This window comes from Sciurus carolinensis, chromosome 15, assembly GCF_902686445.1.
Source record: "Sciurus carolinensis chromosome 15, mSciCar1.2, whole genome shotgun sequence".
Lineage (NCBI taxonomy): Eukaryota > Metazoa > Chordata > Mammalia > Rodentia > Sciuridae > Sciurus > Sciurus carolinensis.
Window position 1 is genome coordinate 56668836 of NC_062227.1, and position 23781 is coordinate 56692616.

At 36.8% G+C, this 23781-nt stretch overlaps 2 protein-coding genes across 4 annotated transcripts in view; both read right to left on the bottom strand.

The window, feature by feature from the left end:
* Dym (dymeclin) overlaps window positions 1-23781 on the bottom strand; it is a 369953-nt gene that overhangs the window by 113801 nt on the left and 232371 nt on the right. The window lies entirely within an intron of this gene.
* On the bottom strand, window positions 11831-12557 carry LOC124965860 (lactoylglutathione lyase-like). The gene is given in 3 exon segments (XM_047527023.1): window positions 11831-12039; window positions 12072-12278; window positions 12281-12557. Coding segments are annotated over 3 exon segments (564 nt in total). The 5' UTR covers window positions 12552-12557; the 3' UTR covers window positions 11831-11953.

A 23781-nucleotide genomic window follows, 5' to 3' on the forward strand; every position in this document is an offset into this window, starting at 1 on the left:
AATAAATGGGCTAAGGAACTGAACAGACACTTCACAGAAGAAATACAATCCATTTCAACAAATACATGAAAAAATGTTCAACATATCTAGCAATTAGAGGAGTGCAAATCAAAACTACTCTAAGATTTCATATCTTACTCCAGTCAGAATGGCAATTATCAAGAATACAAGCAATAATAAAAGCTGGCAAGGATAGGGGGGAAAGGTACACTCATACATTGCTGGTGGGAAAGCAAATTGGTACAACCATTATGGAAAGTGGTATGGAGATTCCTCAGGAAATTTGGATGGAACCACCATTTGACTGAGTTATTCCACTCCTAGGTTTACACCCAAAGGACTTAAAATCAGCATCCTACAGTGATGCAGCCACATCAATGTTAATAGCAGCTCAATTCACAATAGCTAAACTATGGAATCAACTTTATTTCAATAAATGAATGGATAAAGAAAATGTGGTATATGTATACAATAGACTATTACTCAGCCTTAAAGAAGAATGAAATGATAGCATTTGCCAGTAAATGGATGGAGCTGAAGATCATGCTAAGCAAAATAAGTCAATCCCAAAAAACCAAAGGTTAAATATTTTCTCTGATATGCGGATGCTAATTCACAATACCTAGGCAAGAACAGAGTTACTCTGGATTAACTAGAGGGGAGTGAAGGAAGGGGAAGGGGGCATGGGGGCAGGAAGGACAGTACAATGAATCCAACATTATTACCCTATGTGCATGTATGACCACACAACTGGTGTGATTCTACATGTACAACCAGAAGAATGAGATCTTATGTAATTTTGAAAGGAAGAAAGATTCATTTGGGCAGGACAGGAAAGAAGGTATTTCTGAACAGAAGGCAAAGCACAGAGGCATAGATAAAGGACAATGAGAAGCTTGGAGTGGAGGTGCTACACAACAAAGAAGGAAAAAGAATTTAATCTATGAGGTTATATCCATTTTTTTCAATCATTTTATTTTTCTGGATCTTCTGCATTTGAGGTTTTACTTTATTTTACCTTTTCATTTTAAGTTGAAAAGTGAACCACACTTTTCACTTACCACTGTTCTCATGATCCATTGATAACTAGTATCAGAAGTTTATTGTATATGATTTTAGAAATGTTACATATACCAAGCCATGTATAAATGCATACTGTATGTATGTAGCCATATTTTTTATTCTACATTATCTTGTATTTTGTACTTTTCCCTCCATTCATTCAACAAATTAAGTGTCAGCTATATGATGTCTATGCACACAAATGAGCTATGCTTCATATTCATGCTTCATTATTCATCAGTCATTGCCATTGTTGCCAGTTTTTATATTATATGCAATACTGCAATCAACACCCTGTACATAACTTTTAGCATAACTGAGACTATATATATGATAAATTCTTTGAAGTAAAGCTGCTAAGTAAAAAAGTAATTGAATGTAATACTAAATTTCATTCAGGGCACATATTTTAAAATACGCAAATTATTTTGCAGAAAATGAAAAAAAAGGTAATAATATATTGGGATTGCATATATAAAGCATGTTCAACAGGAAATGCATAAAGAAGGAAATTAGTAAGATGATTCAATTGGTTGTGTGTGTTCTGTGCTAGAGTGGCACACGTCTGTAATCCCAGCTAGCTCAGGAGGATGAGACAGGAGGATCACAAGTTTAGAGCCATCCTCAGCCACTTAGTGAGACCTTCAGCAATTTAGCAAGACCCTGTCTCTAAATAAAATACAAAAAAGGGCTGGGAATGTGGCTCAGTGGTTAAGTGCTCCTGGGTTCAATCTCAAGTACAAAAAAAAAAAAAAGACTCAGAGGAATCAACTGGATATCCAACAGAAAGGAAAAAGAACAATGGAAACAGAGCAGTGTTTGTTGAGTTCAGAGAGAACTAAGAAGGGGCTTTATGAGTTCACCAAACCTGGGATATCCCCCGTGAGCTCCACATGTGTGCATCCCATTACTGTGCCTTCAGAGAACAGAAGCAATCTATGGTAAATCCTATCATCAAAAGAAAATTATTGAGTAAATCCTAGAAATCAAGAGCAAAAACAAAACAAAACAAAACCCCACCAATACTTGAAGCTCATTCCTTTTCTTTGGAAAAGAAAGACGAGTGTGAGTGTGTTTACTTATTTATTTTACAAGAGAATACTAACAATCTGTTTTCCTTGTTGGTAGGAGACCAAACAAGGAAATGAGCTTCAGTTCAAACATAAGGTATTTCAGTTGAGCATGATAGAAAGTGTGACTATTAAAAGCATTGAATTTTGCAGCAGTATACCCCAAGAAACTGTAGTACTGCTCACAGCTACCTTTTTTTCCACAGTTACCTTTTAAGAAATTGTGTAATAATAGATCATTTGAGGTCACTTCCAATTCTCTACCATGAATGAGAAACAGAATTCACACTAACGCTTGAGATGTTATTCTCACATACTTTGATAGGCTTTCCCCTCAGTTCTTATAACTAATGCTTTCAAAGTTTTGTGGGTTTTTTTGGCTTTCATTTAGCATTTTTAAGACAAATGACCCAAATTTATATGAGAAATGACTTGCAAATTGCTATGTGAGAAAAGTGACTTTTGCTTAAAGCTCTGCATTCCAAGTACTTAGCCCCAGCTTAAGATAGTCAAAGTAACAAAGACTCATGATATTTGAATATAAAAAAGACAAATAAGTTTATAAGAATAAGTGAAGTTGATCTTAAAGTGTGCTTGATATTCACTTGGTTGGGATGTATTTGCCAGAATATTTTTTTAAAATTAGAAAAAGATTAGTTTTTCTTTAAATACAAAAATGTGCATTGCAAACTAGGTAAACAATGAAAAGATAAAAACATCTAAAACGCTGAAGAAGAACTGGGGTAGTCATACCGTGAAGTACTATATAGCAATTTAAAATATTCTAAAGGTACATGTTTTAAATCATCTAAAACTACAAGGTTGAGCAAAAAATAAGGATTCTGAATGTGAACAAGGTGATGATATTTACACAATGTTTTAAAAAGTAGAACTATTACACAATTTCTAGATAAAACATGAAATAATATAAAATATATATGGAATGATAAACTCCATATTTAGGATAGTCATTGTTCTCTTGAGGAAGGAGGGAAGAAAATGGAATTAAGGGAGGAAGAAACCACGGATTTAGCTTCCCTCATAAAAACGTTCTGGTAATATTGAATATATACACAGGAGATTGCTATAGTACTGTCTATTTCTGTGTGTGTGTGCCTGAAATATTATATACATTTTAAAAACCTGATAAAAAGAGCATGCTGTCCTGAAGAAAACAGAGCTCCTGCCAACAGCCGGCATTTCATAAAAGAAAGAAGCATGTAAATAGAATCTGCGTGGTCAGCCCAAACTGGGACGTGCGGAGAAGATCACAAGCTGGTGAAAATGGCTGCAGTTGAGGGTGCACAGATGGTGGCAGGAGCTGAGACCAGAATGAAGGCAGCGAGAAGACAGACTTCGAGGGGCTGCTCACGCATCAAAAGCCCTGGACTTTATTTCACATGGAGCTGTGAAGCTAATGGAAAATGATGAAAGAGACCTGGTTTCTTGGCCCCAAGAAGCTCAAGTCTAATGGGATAAGGAAAAAAAAGAAGTCTACAATTGCTGAAATCAGAGAATGCTGGGGTCTGAAGAGAGTGCCACGGGGACACAGAGGAAGGGTACGTGTATTCCCCAGAGGAGATCTAGCTTGAATGTGGCCTTGAAGGATAGGGACTTGCTAATTAGAAAAGTAAAGGGGGAGGAAGAGTCATTCACAAAGGTGAAAAAGTGTACAGGAAGTGTATCATAGCTCACAGTGAGATTAGAGAAAGTCCACGGGGGTGAGCTGTGGTAAGAGATGAAGCTAGCAACAGGCAGAGGCTATAGGCCAGATTCAAAAAGGTCTTACATACCAAGATAAGAGGTTTATATTTCACCTTGTCAAGTTGAAGAGACAGAAAGTCAGTCAGATATTTACTAAGGGCGCACTATGCGCCAGGCAGTGTGAAAGCTGCCTGGGATATGATAGCAAGCCAAAGCAACGATCATCATTCCGCCTTCCTGGGGGGTATGGGCAGTTCAGGGAGGATATACCTGGACAGACTGGAGTGAACACAGAATGTCATGAGGAAACAGGTGAGGGGTGCCTAACTACACCTCAAGATTAGAACAGGAAACAATTTCTGCAGACAATGTCTGAGTGTCCCCTTCAGCAACAATTAGGAGTTGGCCAAGTAAGTTAGGTAATGATACAGGTAACCTGGGCAGAGATAAGAGCACGGACAGAGGCTGAGAAATGCTAACACCGTTGGTATAGGAACAGCACCACTCGCGGGCAGCACGGGTTCAGTGCATGGTGGGACACAGCTGCAAGCCTTGGGGGGAAGGCAGGGGAGTTCAGCACCTCTAAGGCCTCACATGCACCTTGCCCAGAGGTGCTTAAGGACAACAGGACTGCAATGCAGGCCAGAGACAAAAGTCAAGCTGCCGTGCTTGGTATTCAGGCATGAAGAGGGATGTAGGGTTTGTGGGAAGGATGGTAGTTACTCCTGTGCATCTGTGGCCGTAGCTTCTTCCCTATGCACTCCCATTCTATGGTGGCCAGTGTCCCTGCCATGGAATCCCCCAGGGCTCAGAACTGATGTTTGAAAATCACTGACCTGAATGATGAGGCACAAGCATATAACTATAACTATATTTACTTTAGAAAGATTCCTCTCTCCTGCAGGGAAAGAGGGACAGGAAGTTACAAGAGAACAGAAGTGGAAACAGAACTTTAGGGAAACATTTACATTACCCAAAGTAAGAGCCAAGGAGGCCTGGAATTAAAGAAAGTAAGAGTTATTTGGAAGACAAGAGAGAAAACACAGAGAATAAAAGAAGGGAATCACAGGTGATGGGGGTTTCCAGCAGCTGATTAATAGGTGCTGGGACATATATAGAAGACCTGAGGCAGGGAGAGGGCTTAGGAGAACAGCAGTTCACAATAGCAGGGGCAGCTCTGTGTATCAGGCTCTGTCCATCGAGCACTCAGGAGAGGTGGGTACCACCACCATCATATTCCCTCCACCTCTTTTTAAAGGGTTATGGATGAAATTGAAGCAGAGAGGGCTTAGGTAATTTGTTCAGGTACATAGCTACTAAGTGAAAGCCAGGAGTTAAATTCAGACATTCTGGCTCCAGAACCTAGAGTTGCTCAGGGAAACCAGTGGATATGGGTGGGTGGGGGGATTCTAAATGACAGCGTAGGAATACTAACCTGATGCTTATAAGAGAAGTGATGAGAAATTTTGGGGTAAACTGTACAGCTTTGATCAAAAAAGTGGAGGTGATCTCCCAAAGACATTGTGTAACGTAAGCAAAGAAATGTATGGTCAGAACCTTGGGAACCACCAAGACTGAAAGGGTAAAGAGAGCAAATGCAGTCAGTAAAAGTCGATTAGGGAAGTATTCTGAAGTAGGAGAATGGGAAAAGACAGACTTTCTGGAAGGCAACAGAGCAATTCAAGAAGAGAATAATCATCACTGTTAAAAGCTGTCAATTGGGTAAGCAGGGTTTAAAAAGGAAACAGGGCCACTGGATTTGGCACAAGGAAACAAATGAATGGTGACCTAATCCCTTTCAAGGGGGAAAAGGAGCAGGAGTAGGACTGCAGAGGTGAGACATATACATGGGGGAGCAAAGAGGTAGCTCAGCACCAGGAAAGGAAGGCCCTAGGATAGAGAGCCACTGGGTGGAAGGTGGTGAAGGGGGCTCTGCTTTGAGATGTTGTTCAGACATCTCCCACGGTTTTGCCAGTCCTCAAAACACTGAGGCAACTTCTCCCCATGCCGCATACCTTCCCTCCACAAGCTGGCAAGAGCACTCACCAGGGAGAAGATGAGTTTATTTTCACAAAAGAACATAAGCAGCTGGCTTACAGATAAAGAAATAGGTACAGAGAGAGCTGGGTGGTTGACCTGAGCCCAATATTAATGTTGTTTTATAGTTTTATCTCTTTTGCAGTGACTACAAACATTCTTCACAAATCCTAAAGAGCATTAAAATGCAAAACAATTTTTTAAAAACTATTAAAGTTATCAGAAGCAGGGCCCTGAAACCAAATCTTTCCAAACTCTAGGCTCTTCTGCTGTGGTCACTGGCCTCCTCCTTCTTCCTCTCATTTAAGGTACAGCTCCAGAGCCCCATTCCAAATGCACAGGGAAGATGTTTCTCTCTTGTGCTCTCCCTGCCTCTGAACTATACAAACTTCTCCACTACTTGCAGCATACTTACATACAGTCTTATGCTACTGGTTACCTTATTTTTAATCAGTTTTGTTGAGGAATAATTTGAATATGATAAAACAGTGATTTTAAGCATACAATGTGATGTTTGGAAAAAATGTAAACATTCATGTAACCCATCACCACAAGCATCATATAGAACATTCTCTTATGTTCTTTGACAGTCGATATCCTCCTCTAATAACCTCCCCTACCCTCCAGGCAACCACTGTTCTGCTTCTATAGCTTTGCATTTTCTAGAATTTCATGAAGATAGGATCAACCCTATGTACTCTTTATTTATTTATTTATTTTTGGTGGGGTGGTATTGGGGATTGAACTCAACCACTGAGCCACGTTCCCACCTCTATTTTGTATTTAATTTAGAGACAGAGTCTCATTGAGATGCTTAGCACCTCACTTTTGCTGAGGCTGGCTTGGAACTTGTGATCTTCCTGCCTCAGTCTCCTGAGCCACTGGGATTACAGGCATGCACCACCACACCCAGTCATACCCTATGTGTTCTTTTGTGTCTTCCTTCCATCTCTTCAGCATGCTGCTTTTCAAATTCACTCATGTTGTTCAGTGTGTCCATAATACATTCCATTTTATTGCTCAGTAGTTTTCCATTATACGGACATACCTCAATTTCTTCATCTATTTGCTAGTTGATAGATATTTAGGTTGTTTCCAGTATCAGGCTACTATGACTAAATCTGCTATAAACATTCTTGAACAGGTTTTTGGGTGAACCTGTTTTCATTTCTCTTTAATAAACACCTATGAGTGGGAATGCTGTTTTGTTTAACTCTATAACGAACTTCCAAACTGTTTCATATTCTTACTTGGTTTTCAGTTTTTTTTTAACTTTAGCCATTCTAGTGGGTGTGAAGTAGATTTTCCCTATGGGTAATCTGCATTTTCCTAATAAGTTTTCTTCAATATTTTCTTTGAAGGATCTATTCAAATTTTTTGCCCATTTAAAAGTGGGCTGTTTTTCTTCTTTCAAAGTTGTATTCTGGATACAATAATCAGGTGGCCTGGGGTGGGGTAGGTTGTTGAGCTGTCTTTTCATTTTCATAACAGTGTCTTCAGAAAAGAAAAAAATTTAAAATTTGATAGAGTCCAATTGACCAAATTTTTAAAATTGTGTTTTTGGTGTTCTATCTAAAAAATCTTTGCCTAATCCAAAACCTCAAAGATTTTCTTCCACGATATTTTAGAAAGTTTTGTGGTTTTAACTCTTACATTTGGGTCTATGATCCATTTTCAGTTAGTATGTATATATGGCACAAAATAAGAGTCAAGGTTCATTTTGTTGGCTTTGGATTTTTTCTTTTCTTTTTGGCATATGGATGTTTAATTGCTCCAGCAGCATCTGCTATAAAGACTAACCTGTTCCCTTGAATGACCTTGGCACTCTTGCTGAAATTTCATTGCCCACTCATGCATCCATCCATTCTGGACTATACTCCATTCCATCAGCCTATCAATCTATCAGATGCTGATATCATACTTTCCTGATTACTCCAATTTAGATTTTCTTTGTCAAAATGACTTTTGGTTATTCTAGCTTCTTTGTATTTCTATACAATTTTTAGAATTAACATCGATTTCTACCAAATAGCCTGGTAAGATTTTGATTAGTAAGATTTTGATTAGCACTGTGTTACATGTATAGATCAACTTCAGAATCTTAACAATACTAAATTTCTGATCCCTGAGTATGAAATCTCCCTGTTTAGTTCTTTAATTTCTTTCAGCAATATTTTTTAGTTTTCAGTATACAGGTCTTGCATGTATTTTCCTCTCATATTGAATGTATTTTTTAAGTTTACCCTTAAGTTATTTAATATATATGTGAATATGTAGCCCCGAGTAGCTGGGATTACAAGTGTGCACTGTTGCTGCCCATGTGGTAATTTAATATTTTTAATGCTAATATAAATAATAACATTTAAATTTTTTTGATTTCTGATTGTTCCTAACAAGAATATAAAAATAAGATTACTGCTAAATAGTGACCTTCTATCCTATGACCTTGTTAACACTCTATAATTCTGGATTATTTGTAGATTACAATTTTTTAAAAAGTAAGTACATTTTATGCAAATACTAGAGAATGAAAGACAGTTTTAAATCTTCTTTTGCAATGTGAATTTTTAAAATGTCTTTTTCTTAACTTATTGCACTGGCTAGGACTTCCAGTACATGTTGAAGAGATGTGAGAGCAGACATCCTTACCATTTTCTTGATCTTAAGGGAAAAACACCCAGTCTTTCATGATTATAATTTTAGCTGTAAGTTTTTTATTGTTTCCTTTATTGGGTTGCAGAAATTCACCTCTATTCCTTATTGGGAAAGTGTTTTTTTTTTGTTTGCTTGTTTTAAATCATGAATAGGTGTTGAATTTGTTAAATGCTTTTTCTGTGCTTACTGAGATGATTATAGTCTGTTAAAGTAGTAGAATGTACTGATGTATGGAAAATTAAATCAACTTTACATTTCTCAAATGGATCCTTCTCTTTCTCTTTCTCTTTTTCTTTTGTTGTACTGGGGATTGAACCCAGGGGTGCTTTATCTCTGAGCTACATCCATAGCCCTTTTTTATTTTGAGAAATGATCTCACTAAGTTGCCCAGTATGGCCTTAAACTTTGAACCTCCTGCTTCAGGCTTCTCAGTAGCTGGGACTACAGGTGTGAGCCACTATGCCAACCCTAGAAAGGATTCTGATAGTTACCTTTTTATATGATGATGATACGGACATGGATGATATGGAGTAAGGATGGTTGTCACTGAGAATGTATTCTATGCAAGCATATTTCTAATCGACATGTTAACAACATTAACATACAACTGTTTAATGAAAAAAATTACTATTATTATTACACTATACATGAAGGAACTAAGGTACTCAGAGGTAAATGAGCCTGCCAAGGATTATATGTTCACAAGTGGAGAAGCCAGAATTTATACTCTGAAAATCTTACCAGACCCTAGACTCATAACCAGTTTACTATCTCTTATCTAGATTTATTTTATGATCATGGTCACTATTGTTTTTCTGTCCTGCATGATTCACTCTCATCTCTTTCTTTTAGGAACGGAAATTACTCCCCTAAAACAAAATTCATGATATATTCATGATATAGGCCACGTTAATTATAATTCCCCATTCAACAGGTCACAAAAACTGGTCAGGGGATACATGCTCCTAAGTTGAGCCAGCTGAAAACTTTTCCTAGGATTATTCTAATTAGGGATGGTGAGAAAACTGCGTGTCCTCTCTGGCCAGAAGACTGTAAAGAGGGAACTATGGAAATGTTTCAGACTCATGGAGAAAACCTATGTGCCAGAAGGAGGACCAATCTATGTTGAGAAAGAGAGAGAGAGAGAATACAAATATGAATGTGAGAACGAATACAGTTTGTACTTTCAGCATTTCTCCTGCATCCTTGTAATTCCACTAAGTATCCTAAGTCAACTCTTTCTTTTTCATATGTGCTAGAGCCTGCTATGGCTTACTTCCTCAGTTTGAGATTTGTATTCAACTATCCCCTCTTCCTTGAGGCCTACCACAATCACCCTAGCTAATATCACTACCCAACCCTGGCACACCCACTTTTTCCTTTCACTACTTAATTTTCCCCCTTACAACTCGTCCCCTTCTAAAGTATCATGTACTTTCTCATATATTCTTATTGTTTCCATTACTAAAACAGAAATTAGCCAACTACAGCTTGAAGACTGAATGCAACCCACCATTTGCTTTTGTAAATGAACCTTACTGGGACACAGTCATATCCATTCATTCAAGGACTGTCTATGGCTGCTTTCCTACTCTAGTGACAGAGCTGTGTAGTTTGGTCAGAGGTCATGTGATAAGCAAAGCCTAGTGCTACTTTAACATGAAAGTCTGTTACAGAGAGTTTCCTGACTCCTCACCAGCATGTGAGTTCCTCCATGGCAGGCGTTCTTACCTGCTTTGCTCACTATGACATCCCAGGTCTGGAACAATGCCTAGCACATCATGAGTCCTCAATATTCACTGAATAAAATGCAAAGTAGAAATTCTCATGGTCAAAACTTTTGTTAAGTTTAACATGTCAGAGTTTATCTGGTTTCTGATTCTTAAGACAAATACCTGATAGTTTTATGGTGAGGAAAGTTATCTTTTTTTCAAATTCTTAATACACTAAAAACAAAATTAAAAAACAAGCATTCTCTCATATTTACCTAGAAGTACAACTGTCTTATGTGTTTCAGTTTCTCCTGAGAGTAATCCTTCAATATTTTCCCTGAATACAGAAACCTAGTTGGTGGCAGAGTCAACCAACTAGGATTTGCTGCAGATTAGATTTGGGGTATAAGAGAAAGAGCTGAGGATATCATGGAGGTTTTAAGTGTAAGCATATGGTTCAGTGATGTACCATTTACAGAGACAGGAAGACTGGGGGAAAGGTACAGGGAGACCAGCAGTCATTCCTTTGGGATATGCCAAGTTTGAGAGGTCTACTTGTTATCCAAGGGGAGGTTTCAAGTCAGGGGTTGGTTTCTGAGTCTGGATTCAGGTAAAGGTATCCATCTAGGAAGTGTAAACATATAAGCAGAATTCAAAGCTATTCCAATGGTTGAGAAGACTCAGGAAAAGCTGAAAATTAAGCTAGCAGTGGTGAAAGGGAGCAGTGAACGAGCTATACTTCAGAGCTCCAGCAGATATAGGTACTGGCAGCACCAGGTATTAGGAAGTAAGGGTACAGGTGAGTTTTGAAATAGCAAGACTGACTGAAAAAATCAGAATTTTAAAAGGCAGACTTTCAGTTCCCACCCCTGCCCCACTCAACAGAGTGGATGCCTTCCTATACCTTGGTAGAAGAGAGGTGCTCACTCTCAGAAGGTGAACCTGGACTCTGGACTTGGGATAGAAGCCCCATGTGAGAGTGGAAGTGCTACACTGAAAAGGAGCAATGCAATCACACCTCAGTACCAAACACTGCAACCTCCAGCTCCACTCCCAGTTGGCTCAGAGAATGCTAGGTTTGCAGACTTGGGAGAAACCCTGGAGGATAACTCTCAGCAGAAATGGAAGAGCATTAAGACAAAAGGACCCATAGATACTAACGTTTAGAAATTCCTCAAAAAGCCCAAGTTAGAGCTTCCGAGACTTTAGTCAACAACACCCAACCCATGGGTACAGAACTTCTAATCAGTTCTTTTATTTATTTATTTTTTTTTGTTCAGTGTTCTTTACTTTCCATTGTGAAAAGTTATTTCTGAGGAATTGAAACCCCAGAGGATAACTGCCACAAAAAAATGATAAATGTTTCTTTTTCAAAAGATGATGATTCAAAGGCAGACCTGAAGAGAAGTAATATTTAGAAGACAGAAGGCAGCAAATGCAGCCTCTAAAGGAATTGTTATAATTATTGCCTAAAAAGTAAAGTCATACAGCTACATTCAAGGTCATAAGATAAAGCACTACTTTAAAACTAGAATGATCACTTGGGTGGGAACAAAAAACAGATGAAAAAGGAAAGAGAAATGGACTAAATAATTTGAATTTGAACAATGATCCATTGGTTCTAGATGCTTCTGGTATCTGAATATCTTGAATCATATTGTGTCCTGTCTTTTCTCCATCTTCACTGACATCTTAAAGGAGCATTCTCATGAACTAAATAGTTGTCAATTTGTTTGGATTCAAAATTTCAATCCAGTAGCCATCAGGATCTTGAATAAATGCCAGACCTTTCATTTTACCTGTAAATTGAAATTTTTCATTACTGGAAAAACATCATCAGGTTTCTTCACAAATTTGACTCCCAGTTCTTCAAATCTTTTACAAGCTCCATATACATCAGGAACAGCAATTCCAATGTGACCAAATCCCCGAGGGTCTGAATTGCCATTGTGGTAACTCTGAGTCTCATCATTTTCAGTACCCCAATTGTGTGTCAGTTCAAGTGTTGCTTTTCTGGAGAATACCCATGCTAATTTTCATTTTTATCTTTAGGGAAGTCATTTTTATCCTCATAAGCCAAGAAATAGAGTGAAAAATTCATAGTAGGAAAATCTAATTTTTGAAGTAACGTCATTCCAAGGACTCTAGTATAAAAATCCAGTGACTTCTTAGGATCCTTAATTCGCAGCATGGTCTGCTGCAACAGAAAATCCTTGGTGCTAGGGTCCGGGTCGGAGCAGCAACTGAGGGCGACCTCGTCAGTGAGGCCGGCCTCGTCAGTGAGGCCAGACGTGGACTGAGGTTCTGCCATGGCTGCGCCGCACTAACACCGCTGACTGAACCCGGGAACAGAGGGCCACCAACACCCACTACCAAGTCCCTATGCCGACTTTAATCAGTTCTTTTAAATATAAACTCTTTGTTAAGATCACCAGAGACAGCCACTCAATGACAAAACAAGCAAAAAAGAAGGGATAAAACAAGAAGTAACACAGGGAGGAGAAAAGCGCTTCCAAAATGTTATGATTACTAAGCAAATGAAGAACGGTAAAGTAAATATACTGCAGCTATGAAACAAGAAGGAAATCATATTAAAAAGGAGCATCAGGAAACAAAAGAAGAATTATTAAATGGAAATATGCCAACAGAAATGAAAAATTTTAATAGAAGGAAAGTAAATTTGAAAAAGTGGAACCAAAAAGACTAAAGAGTTGGAAAAACAACAGGGAAGGGGTGGGGGGAGCAATTAGAGAACGGGTCCATGAGGCTGCTCACATAGGATATCTTAAAAAAAGAGATAGACTAGGAGGACATACTGAATAATTATTTCAAGGGAAGTTCTCAAAACTGAAAAACGCGAATTTCCAGGATGAAAGAGCCACCAAGAATCCAGAAAAGAGATGGAAAAAAAATGTTATAGTATGTAACTAGAATTTCAAAAGTTGGTCTTAAAAATTAAGAGAGAAAACAAAGGAGGGAGAGACATACAAATATCAAGTATTGATACAGCATTAGAGATCTCAACAGCTACTAAACAATGAGCAATAACTTCCAAATGCAGAGGGAAAATCACTGTGAATATAGAACTAAAATCTGCCAACTTAAAAATTCTAGAACAAAGATTAAAATAAAGACTTTCAAAGATAAATTGTTTAAGGAATGACATATAATCATATTACACTCTGTGGATCACCTTGAATAATATCTGGTTATAACAGAGTAAACACTGAGACTGACCTCATGTGTAATGACCAGCACTGGGAATGAGGGGAGATGCACTCTTGTGTGGCACGTGCCTGTGAGCAGCTGCAAGGCAGTTTAAGAGGAGGAGAACTACAACTTTTGAATACTGGTCTGTTCATGTAGAATACTTCTCTTCCTTAATCCACATTTCTGCTGCTTCTTATGAAAGAAACAGAAAAATCCTCTATTACAAGAAAATCAGACAGACCAATGATGCCAGAGCAAGATTCAGGCACCCTTTGTCAAAGACAATTAGAGCAAATCAGAGGTGAGAAAAAAGACTGAGGGAGGAAGGAAGCTGTCAGATGACTCTACAAAGTGTGGAAAAGATTATGAGGAGTAAACATTCTTAATAAAATAAAAATTTTTTAAAACCACCTCATCTATGAAGATAGCCAATTTCATTTTGTGAAACTTCTCTTTGTAATTGTAGATACAACAGGAATAGTGACATTCCAGGCTTTGCCTATCAATTTACGTCATTTAAAAATTTTAATATGCTGTGTGGTATTTGCTCTTAAATTGCTACACAACTGTGTATGTATGATGTATTCATGTATTATAAACATGTTTTTTCCAGATAATAAGTTAATTTGAAGCTTTGATTATAGAACTTTGGACAATGTTCTGTATACAACATGGTCTAATGATGTGTCTTCTTTTTCTCTTCTATCTTTCTTACTCCAGTAGAAGAAACTACAAAAAATGTCAGTATTCTTACCTTATGAAATTAGGAACAAGAAGTCTTAATTTATTTTTAGTTAAAAAAATACTTTTTAAAGTTACAACGAAGGAGATGGTCAGCTACGTAATTATCTTTGCTAAGAATATGAACATTTATACAAAGTAGCAAGATGAGGGCACAGTCTACTGCCCTTTCATTCAAACTTCATTGCCTTAATAACCATAAACATTTGTGTATTTGTATGTTTGTGTGTGTGTATCAACTAGCTTAAAATTCATTTCTCTACAAGACAAGTAATAAAATGGTGTTGAGTTTATGGAACAGAAGATAGAAAGCAAAATAGGAAACCTCAGCATTGCAGTTTGCCAATTGTTAAATAAGGCTTGTTAAATGCAAGCATCTTGTGCGACAGCAGCAGAGTGCAAGGCATGGACAATGATGTGTTCATCACTGAAATGAATATCACACAGTCTATTAGAATCTATGCTGCTCCACGTTTCAATGCTACAAGGAAAAGTACATAACTCATCTTCTCCAAATCTTTGAAATAAAAGCAAAAAAGAAAAAGATATATATGTATTAAATTGGTAAGCAAAGTTCCATCCAAAGGACACATCTTGAATTGCAACTAGAGAACCCAAAGGGATTGCCAAAAAACACACAAGGTATCTTAGTGAATCTGCAATTAAAGCTACGATGTTCAAAAACAACTAGTCATACATCATGGCAAAGTACACTATTAAATAATGTTTCTTTAAAAATAAAAAAGTTAAAACTCAGGAAGAGAACCAAATAAGGTAACTGAATTCCTAATAAGGAAGACAGGAGAGCTGAAAGATGACTAACAACGTTAAAAAGAATGTTACATAATTACTGTAATTACTACTAGTAAAAATATGTCGAAAATAGTGGATAAAACATAAGATCTGTCAATACATGATCTGGTAACTATATTACTAAAAATATAAGTGAGTGAAACAGAATCTGTCATTAAATACAATTACTTTTATCTTCACAAAGGTATCCATGCAAATTTCTTTTATGTGTTTCTAACTTTTACTCAATGAGAAAAATATTTAGTAAGTGGAAATAATATGAAAGGGGTTTTTAATGCAGATCTTCCCCAATTTTGAATAAATTTGTTCAGAAATGCTGCTTAGCAAGAATAACTAAATTAGAAGATTGGTAATTTGGTTTCACTCAAAAAAAGAACTATACTCCTAATTTTCACTCACGTTTATACCTATTTTACTGCAATATATTTAAGAATGTATATCCCTGATATAAACTATAAGAAATAACTTACATATTTTGTAATTAGTATGTGATTCTAAGGAATTGGACTTAGAAGTTTTATAGTATTTTCTCTTCTGTATTTGAAAAATATATTCTGTAAAGAACAGAAATAGGGGCCGAGAATGTAGTTCAGTGGTACAGAACTTGCTTGGCACATACAAGGACTTGGATGAAATTTCCAGCACTGCAAAAAAATTTTTAAATAAAATAAGAACAGAAATCGTTTTTCTGACTTGAAACCATGTAGTTTTTCTTTTCCTGTCACCCTTTCTTAGTCCCCTGAGAAAGGTACATAACTACCAGATACCCCACCAATTCATGTTAAAAAAATGAAACAAAACCCCATAGCATGATGTTATTAATTTATGGCAATAATGAGATCCAAATATTTAATGACTAAATTCACCTGGAAAAAGGAATTACTTTACAGTGAGTACAAGAGGAGCCAGGGTGGCAGTTAAGAACTTATTATTATCATAGGTCATAAGGCATTTCCTAAAGTGTAAAGAAATTTCCTTTCAGGGGAAACCTACCAAATAAAGCATGTTTCCTATATGTCAGACTTTACAAAGATGGTCACAGGGAACTTGATAGTGGCCACTATGAGGAAAATGCCACAGATTATCTACAACTAAATTGTAACACAATTTATAAGGAAGACATTTTCTAAATGTTGAACTGTTAATTTGGAAATCCCAATTAGAACTTTGGCATTTCTATTTGCTTAGCCCTTAATCTTAATTTAACAAATGTAATTAGGCTTTGAGAGGGCCATAGGAAAAGGAAGCCTTAATTAGAATTATTAGGTCTTTACTGATAAATTCCTTTTTTTCAACTTCTGCCAGCTTCATTACTATTAAAAAATCTTAGATCTGTAAAAACCCTATCCATTCATTTCAACTTCCGGAGATCTTTGTGTACTTAGTTACTAATTTATACTTGCTTTAAACATTTTTAACATAGATCTTCCTTGACATCTTGCTTGTGCATTTGTCCTGCTTTCTATGAACACAGTTCAAGGGTACAGATGACCGCGCCTCCTCCTTCCTTCAACTCTCCTGCCATGGTGGTTCCAGTGGGTTAGTTATCCTGGCTCTTTATTTTCCTTTTTCAAAAAGTACCTCCTGACTACATTGGTAGATACAATATACTTTTAGTTAAAGTTCAGAAAAGCCTTTTAGAAAAACCGCAAAACCAAAGATACTTACAGTAACTTCATAGGAAAGCCACCTCCACTGTGACTCATCCTGAAACACAGGAGTGGCCCTTTCCACCTCCTAAGACAAAAACCCAAACCATGAAGAGACAAAGATTTCCATGCATGAAATGGCCATTAAGGCCCAAAGGAAAGCTACAAATTTAACTCCTCAGGCCTTGGTTCAAAGTTGTATTAATTTGATTTTATGAAATTCTCAACAAGCTCAGTTATTAGCATCCTCAGCTAAACATTCTAAATAATAAAAACAACAAAGAAGAGGCGAAAACCAGATGGGAACATGTGGAGATGGTGAAAAGTTAAGAGAAGCGTAACCAAAACGAGGAAGAAGTCAGGACACCAAAACAGGAGCAAACTCAGGATCCCATCATGGTTCAGTTCAAAGAGGCACAAATTCAAAGTGACAACTCTGCAGAATTGAGAAGACTCGTCAGTGTGTAAGGTCCTGTACTTAAAAACTTCCAGTGAGGTCTTCATCCAAATACCTTAAAGACATTTTTGAGGTAGAGATTCTGTGAGATGTACTTTGTTATCTGGGAAATATGTGGGACTCCACAATTCCCAAGGGTACTAAATAAATGAGATCACTTAAAATGGGCTTTAAAACTTGTGGCTTTGAACAGTAGAGCTGATGCAAAATCAACAGAATACCTCTCTCAACATAAAATTACAATGCTTCTACTAAAATATATTTAACAATACAGAAAATAAACTACAGTGATCCTTATGAAAAACCACTGATTAAAATATAGCTATTGATTTTAACTACCAATAATCATAAAGGTAGAAGTCTATCAGTAATTGTAAAAATGCCATCATTTCAAGAAAAAATTGCAGTTCAATATACTTTGAACATAACCTGATAGGAAATACCCTCCTTTTAAGAAGGGTGGTTAGTGTTCACTTTAGCCCCTCCACAGTCCTCAGGCCTGCACATAAGTTCATACTTTGTGCTCCCCCTACTGGCTCTGTGACTACACTTAATCCCATTCGGGGGTGATCTGCTGCACAAGGCATTCCTGTTACAACACACTGAAAGAAGGAACTGCTTTATAGTATCTGGGATCTTAAAAATGTATACCAGTTCCCTCCTTTGAGTACTGAGGAAAAACAAGAGAAGTGACATAACTTAACCAAGGTCACGCGGCATTCTCAGAGACTAACAACCCTCATCTTTTGACTCAATACAGTGCTCCTTCTCTTTCACAGTGATCTCATTGTTTCCATATACAAGACTATAATTGAACTGTATTTTGTTACAGGTTATCTAAAATATGAAGCTTAAGGTCTTGGTCACAAAGGTTTTTCCCTTGCTATAATTATAACTGGTAGGAGGTTTGACCAATATTCAGTGCAGACATTCTGGGCTTAATGAGTATCCATGTTTCAAAATTTCTTGACAGTGCCCAATCTAAAAGAGCTACTGTAAAGTTTCCTAACACACCGAGCACTTATTTCTCCTACATTTCTACCATTTGCTTACAAATCATGTCACAATTTTTGTCTTGGAATAAATAGTCAACCTACAATGTGTCTTCAGGTCAGTAAAACCCTCAGTTATCATCCATAGGATGCCTATTACACTCTAATACAGGGCTGCAACTTTATTGCAACTGTGTATAAACCATTGTCAAGAGTAATCTCTAAAGAAAGCATTTTCATCCCAAGTTTACACAGAAGCAAGCTGAGGAAAAGTAACTTCTCCAAGGTCACATCAAAGTCTATGCAACTTCTGCTGTGCCTAACTGCTTTGTTGTTTTGTTCACTCTAGGGATCAACAGAGATATTAACAGGAAAAGAGACTCTCTCACCACCACTGCCATCACACAACCTCCGGCAAAAACAAAAGCTTCAAGCAAAAGACACTTTACTACAAGCATATGTTTGCTTTAATTTCTTTTAAAGTTTTAAGCGAAGAGGGTTAATTATTTTTTAGACTAAGTTACATGACCTGCACCATAAATTTTAATCAACCCGAGTATGTTAATATTTAGTTTCCAATTTATTTTTATGTAATGTATTTAATTATTCGTCAAATAGTGTGTGTTTGGGAAATTGATAACACTAGCTCTATTCTGATAACAATGCTATTTAGATAGAAACAAACAGTCTGGGATTAAAGAATCTAATCTGTGCAGACTAAAAGTAAATATTTATCAGCTAGAATATACAACTCTGTCTTTGTGGCAAAGAGACATTTGTTTCTCAAGAGATATAAACTGTTATCTAAATCATGAACGATTTTCATTCAAAATGAAATTTAAATTCTGGGTTCCTTTAGAAAACTACAGACATCAGTATCTCTTCTTGTAATCTGGTAGTGATTAACTGTTATTTTCATGGAAAGGAATCACGTTAAGGTATTTAAATACATTATTATTTATCAGTAAACTATTTGGACAATACAGAAAACAAATTTGTCAATGTTTCAGAAATAATAGCCTATGGTAAATCCAGCCTTAAGGAATTTAGAGAAAAAAGGCAAATGAATGGAAATTTTAATCATGTACCATTTAAATAATTTAATAAACTTGGTATCTTGGGCTTGATGGCTAGCACCATGTATTTATGGACATTAATGATTTTTCAACTGAAATGAAAGGTGAAAGTAACATTTTTGATGTTATCAAGAAAGGAACTAAGGATAATACAGGCATGCTTGTATTTAAACTCCAGCCCCACTACTTACTAGACTGGTGAACTTGAACATGTCACTCTTCTGAGACTTAGAGTTCTTACATGCAGTGAGGGTAATAATGACAGTTACTGAATAAGAAATGCTCTGATGAGAGAATTAGTGTAAAAACCCTTAATAGAAAGCCTCTGAGAAAAGTCTTCATTCAGTTCCAACTGACTACTGGCATGGGGAATGTGGGTTCTGGGTTGTCAGCTATTCTAGTTCTTTGTTATATATTAGGAATAAATCTTAACTTTTAAAAAACACTATTCAAACTAAACACAGCACCTCTCTGAGCTCAGTTCAGATTTCAAGATATTGGTACACAATTTCCGTTCTGGAGAATCACTGGAAATGCTACACGTCCTGAGACTGAGCAAACAATCTGGAGTCAGGGTTGTGCTGGGGTTAGATGGATGTTCTAAAAGAAAGATGTGCTCTGACAGGAAAAGTCAGGGGTAGAGGCTAAGATGATCTGACAAGAGAAATTCAAAGCAAAAAGTGTGTTTCCCTGGATGCTTTGAGATGGCCTGATATATATTTAAGTGACAATTAAAAATCTTTTGCTTTAATATACATATTTCAACTTAATCCTTGATTCCTCAGTTCTATGAAAGTCAGACAACTAGTTTATAATAAAACAGGCTCCACATTCATGTGTCCAGGGTATATCTTGGCTACAGGGTTCTCAGTTTTATTGATCTTCTCATGGAATGAGCCTTTGGTTGCTGATTTTTCTCTATTATCTTTTTGTTTTCTATATCATTGATTTCTGCTCTTTATTATTATTTTCCTTCTTCTTAGGTTTAATATCCTCTTCTTTTTCTAGTTTTTTCAGGTAGAAGCTGAGGTCATTGATTTGAGCCCTTTTTTCTTTTCAAATACAGGCATTTCAGGTTATAAATTTCCCTCAAAATACTGTTTTAGTGGTATTTCACAAATTTTGATATGTCACATTTTCATTTCTCATTTAGTTTAAAATCCCCTTTGAAATTCTTCTTTGATTCATGGGTTATTCAGAGTGTACTATTTAATTTGCAAACATTTGGGGGTGTTCCCAGAAAGCTATCTTCTCAATTTCTGTTACAACTGCATTGTGGCCAGACATGCTTTCAGTGACTTGAATTTTACTGAAACGTGTTTGATGGCTTAGAACGTGGTCTTTCCTGATAAGTGTTCTTATGTATAAATGGGAACAGAGTATATTTGGCTGTTATTGATTGGAGTATTCTATAAATGTCAATAAGTTCTTTTTTATTGGTGCATTCCAATTAGACAAAATAGTTGGATTCAATGTGCCATATTTGTGCACGTGCATAACGTAATTTGATCAATCTCATTCTCCTTGCCCTTTCCCTTTTCTCCCCTTTTCCCTCCCCCTGATCTGTTAGCTTTACTCTACCAATCTCTCTTCTGTTGCTCTTATTTTACTTACTGTATTATAATTATACATAAAAGTGGGATTCATTGTGGTATATTTGTGTATGGGCATAGCATATTGGTTGGTCTTATTCCCTAGTACTTCTCCATGCCCTCTTCTCCCTCCCAACTTGATCACTTTCCTCTCCCTTCTGTTTCCATGAGACCCTTTGCCCCCACTTTTCTTTTTAATTTTTCTTCACACCCCCATCCCAACCTCTCCAGCTTTTACATGTGGAAGGAAACATTCAACCCCTGACTCTCTGTGTCTGGCTTATTTCACTTAGCATGATGTTCTCCAGTTCCACTCACTTACCAGCAGATGACATAAATTTCATTCTTCTTTACAGCTGAGTAACACTCCATTGTGTGTATCCACTATCGCATGCTACGGCGGTACATACACACCAATGCTTACAGCAGCACAATTCACAATGGCCAAGCTAGAGCACCAGCCTAGGTGTCCACCAACAGACAAACGGATAGAGAAAATGTGGTGCATATACTCAATTAGGTCTTCCATATTAATTGGTTATTAGTATTAAGTCTTCTATATTCTTGCTCATTTTTTATCACTTGTTCTATTTAATTACTCAGAGGAAGGAACTATATAATTGTAGATTTGTCTATCTCTCCTTGCAATTTTATTAGTTTTTTGCTTCATGTATTATGGAGCTCTGCTATTCATTGCATAAACATTTAGGATTGTAACAGTCCTTTTGGTGAACTGATTCCTTTATCATTATGAAATGAATTTATTTATTCTGCTAATATTTGTGCACTGAAGTCACTTTGATATTAATACAGTCACTCCTACTCTCTTTTAACCTCTGTAAGTGATACGGTTACATTGAAGACTTGTCATTTTGGTATTGATTGTTTGTTTGTCCTATCTGCTCTCTTTTCCCCTTTCCCTTTTATCCCCGCCTTATTTTGGGTTGAGTATTTTATGATTCCATTTGTTGACTTATGAGCTATAATTCTAACAGTTGTCTGGAAACACTCTCAAATAGTAAGCTACACTATCATAGGGCTGACCTCACTGGTTTTCCTTCTCCATAGTGTTTTGCTGTTGTTGTTGTTCTTGTTGTTTTTGAGACAATGTCTCTCTAAGTTGCCAAGGCTGGCCTCAAATGTGATCCTCAAGCCTCAGTCTCCCGAGTTGCTCAGATGACAAGACATATGTGCTGTGCCCAGCTGGATCTCCAGGGTCTTGAAAACCATTGTTTCATATATTGGTTTTTTGTTTTTTGTTTTTGTTTGTTTGCTATTTCAGGCAGAAAAGTAAATATAGTCTGTTACTGTCTTGATTTTTTAACATGTGTGTGAAGAAGAAAAAGATTTCTAAAAGAGTTTTAGAAATCTTATGCAGAAACTTAAGGAATATTGGCTAAAACCAAACTTTCTAATGTTTTTCCTTACTTGAAGAGGTAATTGTACAATTTTTTCCATCTCTGATAACCACAGTATTTAAATTTTACCCTGATTTTTCAAATGTAATACTAAATATATGTTTCCTTCACCATTTTTTCCCTGAATCTCATTAATTAAATTCTTTGTATCACTGTTTATATTTGAATAGTTTCTTTTCACATATTATAAATGTCAGTCATTGCTAGTCTTTGAAAACTTATTACTTCTTTTTTTTTTTTTTTTGTCAATGGATCTTTTATTTAATTTATTTATATTTGGTACTGAGTATCAAACCCAGGGCCTCACATATGCCAGGCAAGTACTCTAACACTGAGTCACAACTCCAGCCCCAACCTATTACTTATTCATTGTGGAAATCAACATACTAGGTGCTCTCAACTTTTTTAGCATCAGGAAAGACAAATACCATAACACAATTTTACATTTCCAGATTCATGCCCACCCACCCCTTCATTCACTACCCATGCTATCCATACAGATCTGCCTGCTATTTCCTAAACATACTATACTGTTGCTTATATTAACCTCTCAGTCTATACTTCCTTTCTCCACAAAGGCTGCCTGGTAATTTTGACTCACTCTTCAAATGTAGCTTATAGAGACATTTATTACATTTACCAATTAATTACATTATCCATATTTATTTCCCTCACTAAAATATTTCTTGAATATGGTATAATTCATTTCTGCCTCCTTGATAATTAGTATAATGCCTGTTACACTTAATAGGGTCTCAAAAAATGATTGTTTATGTGAATAAAGTTCAGAAGTAGAAATAATCTGGGATGTTATGTATTAAATGTTTGTGTCCCCCCACAATTTATACACTGGAAACTTAGCCCCTGTTGTCACTGCATTTAGGATAAAGAATCAAGGTTAAATGAGGTCATAAGGGTAACACCCTGACTGAATAAGAAAAGACAACGGAGGGTGCTCTCTCCACACATGCACTAAGGACAGGTGATATGAACACCCAGTGAGACAGCAGTCATCTACAATGGAAAGGGAGAGCCCTCATCAGACACCACCCAACCCTGTTGGCACCTTGGCCTTGGATGTTCAGTCTCAAGGATTCTGAGTAACTAAATGTCTGTTATTTAAGTCATTCAGTCTATGGTATTTTGTTATGGCAGGCAGAGCTGACTAATGCACAAAGGTACGTGGGTAAAACAAGGCAGTTGCATTCTTCCCACTAAAAGGTAAGTTAAGGCTCTTTGGTCTCCAAGACCAGCAGTAGAAACTCTCTTCTGCTGGAGAGAGAGAAAACAAAACAAAACAAAACAAAAAGTTTTTTTGGCAGGGGGAAGAGGGGCTGCCTTTTGTCTAGTGGGCTATATGCCATCAGTCAACATTAGCCTCATTAACTATCACTACGACTAACCCCAAACTGAGATGGTTAGACTTTCTACAACCTCTTTTACAGGCAAACTAATTTAAAATGAAAGCTCAATTCCCTAAGTACTGACCACTGAGATAACAGGGAAGTATAAATCTTTATTCTAACCTAGGGTCAGTGTTTAGAGATTCTCCAGAAGCATCTACCTCAGAGGTGTGGAGAACCATTGTAGGAT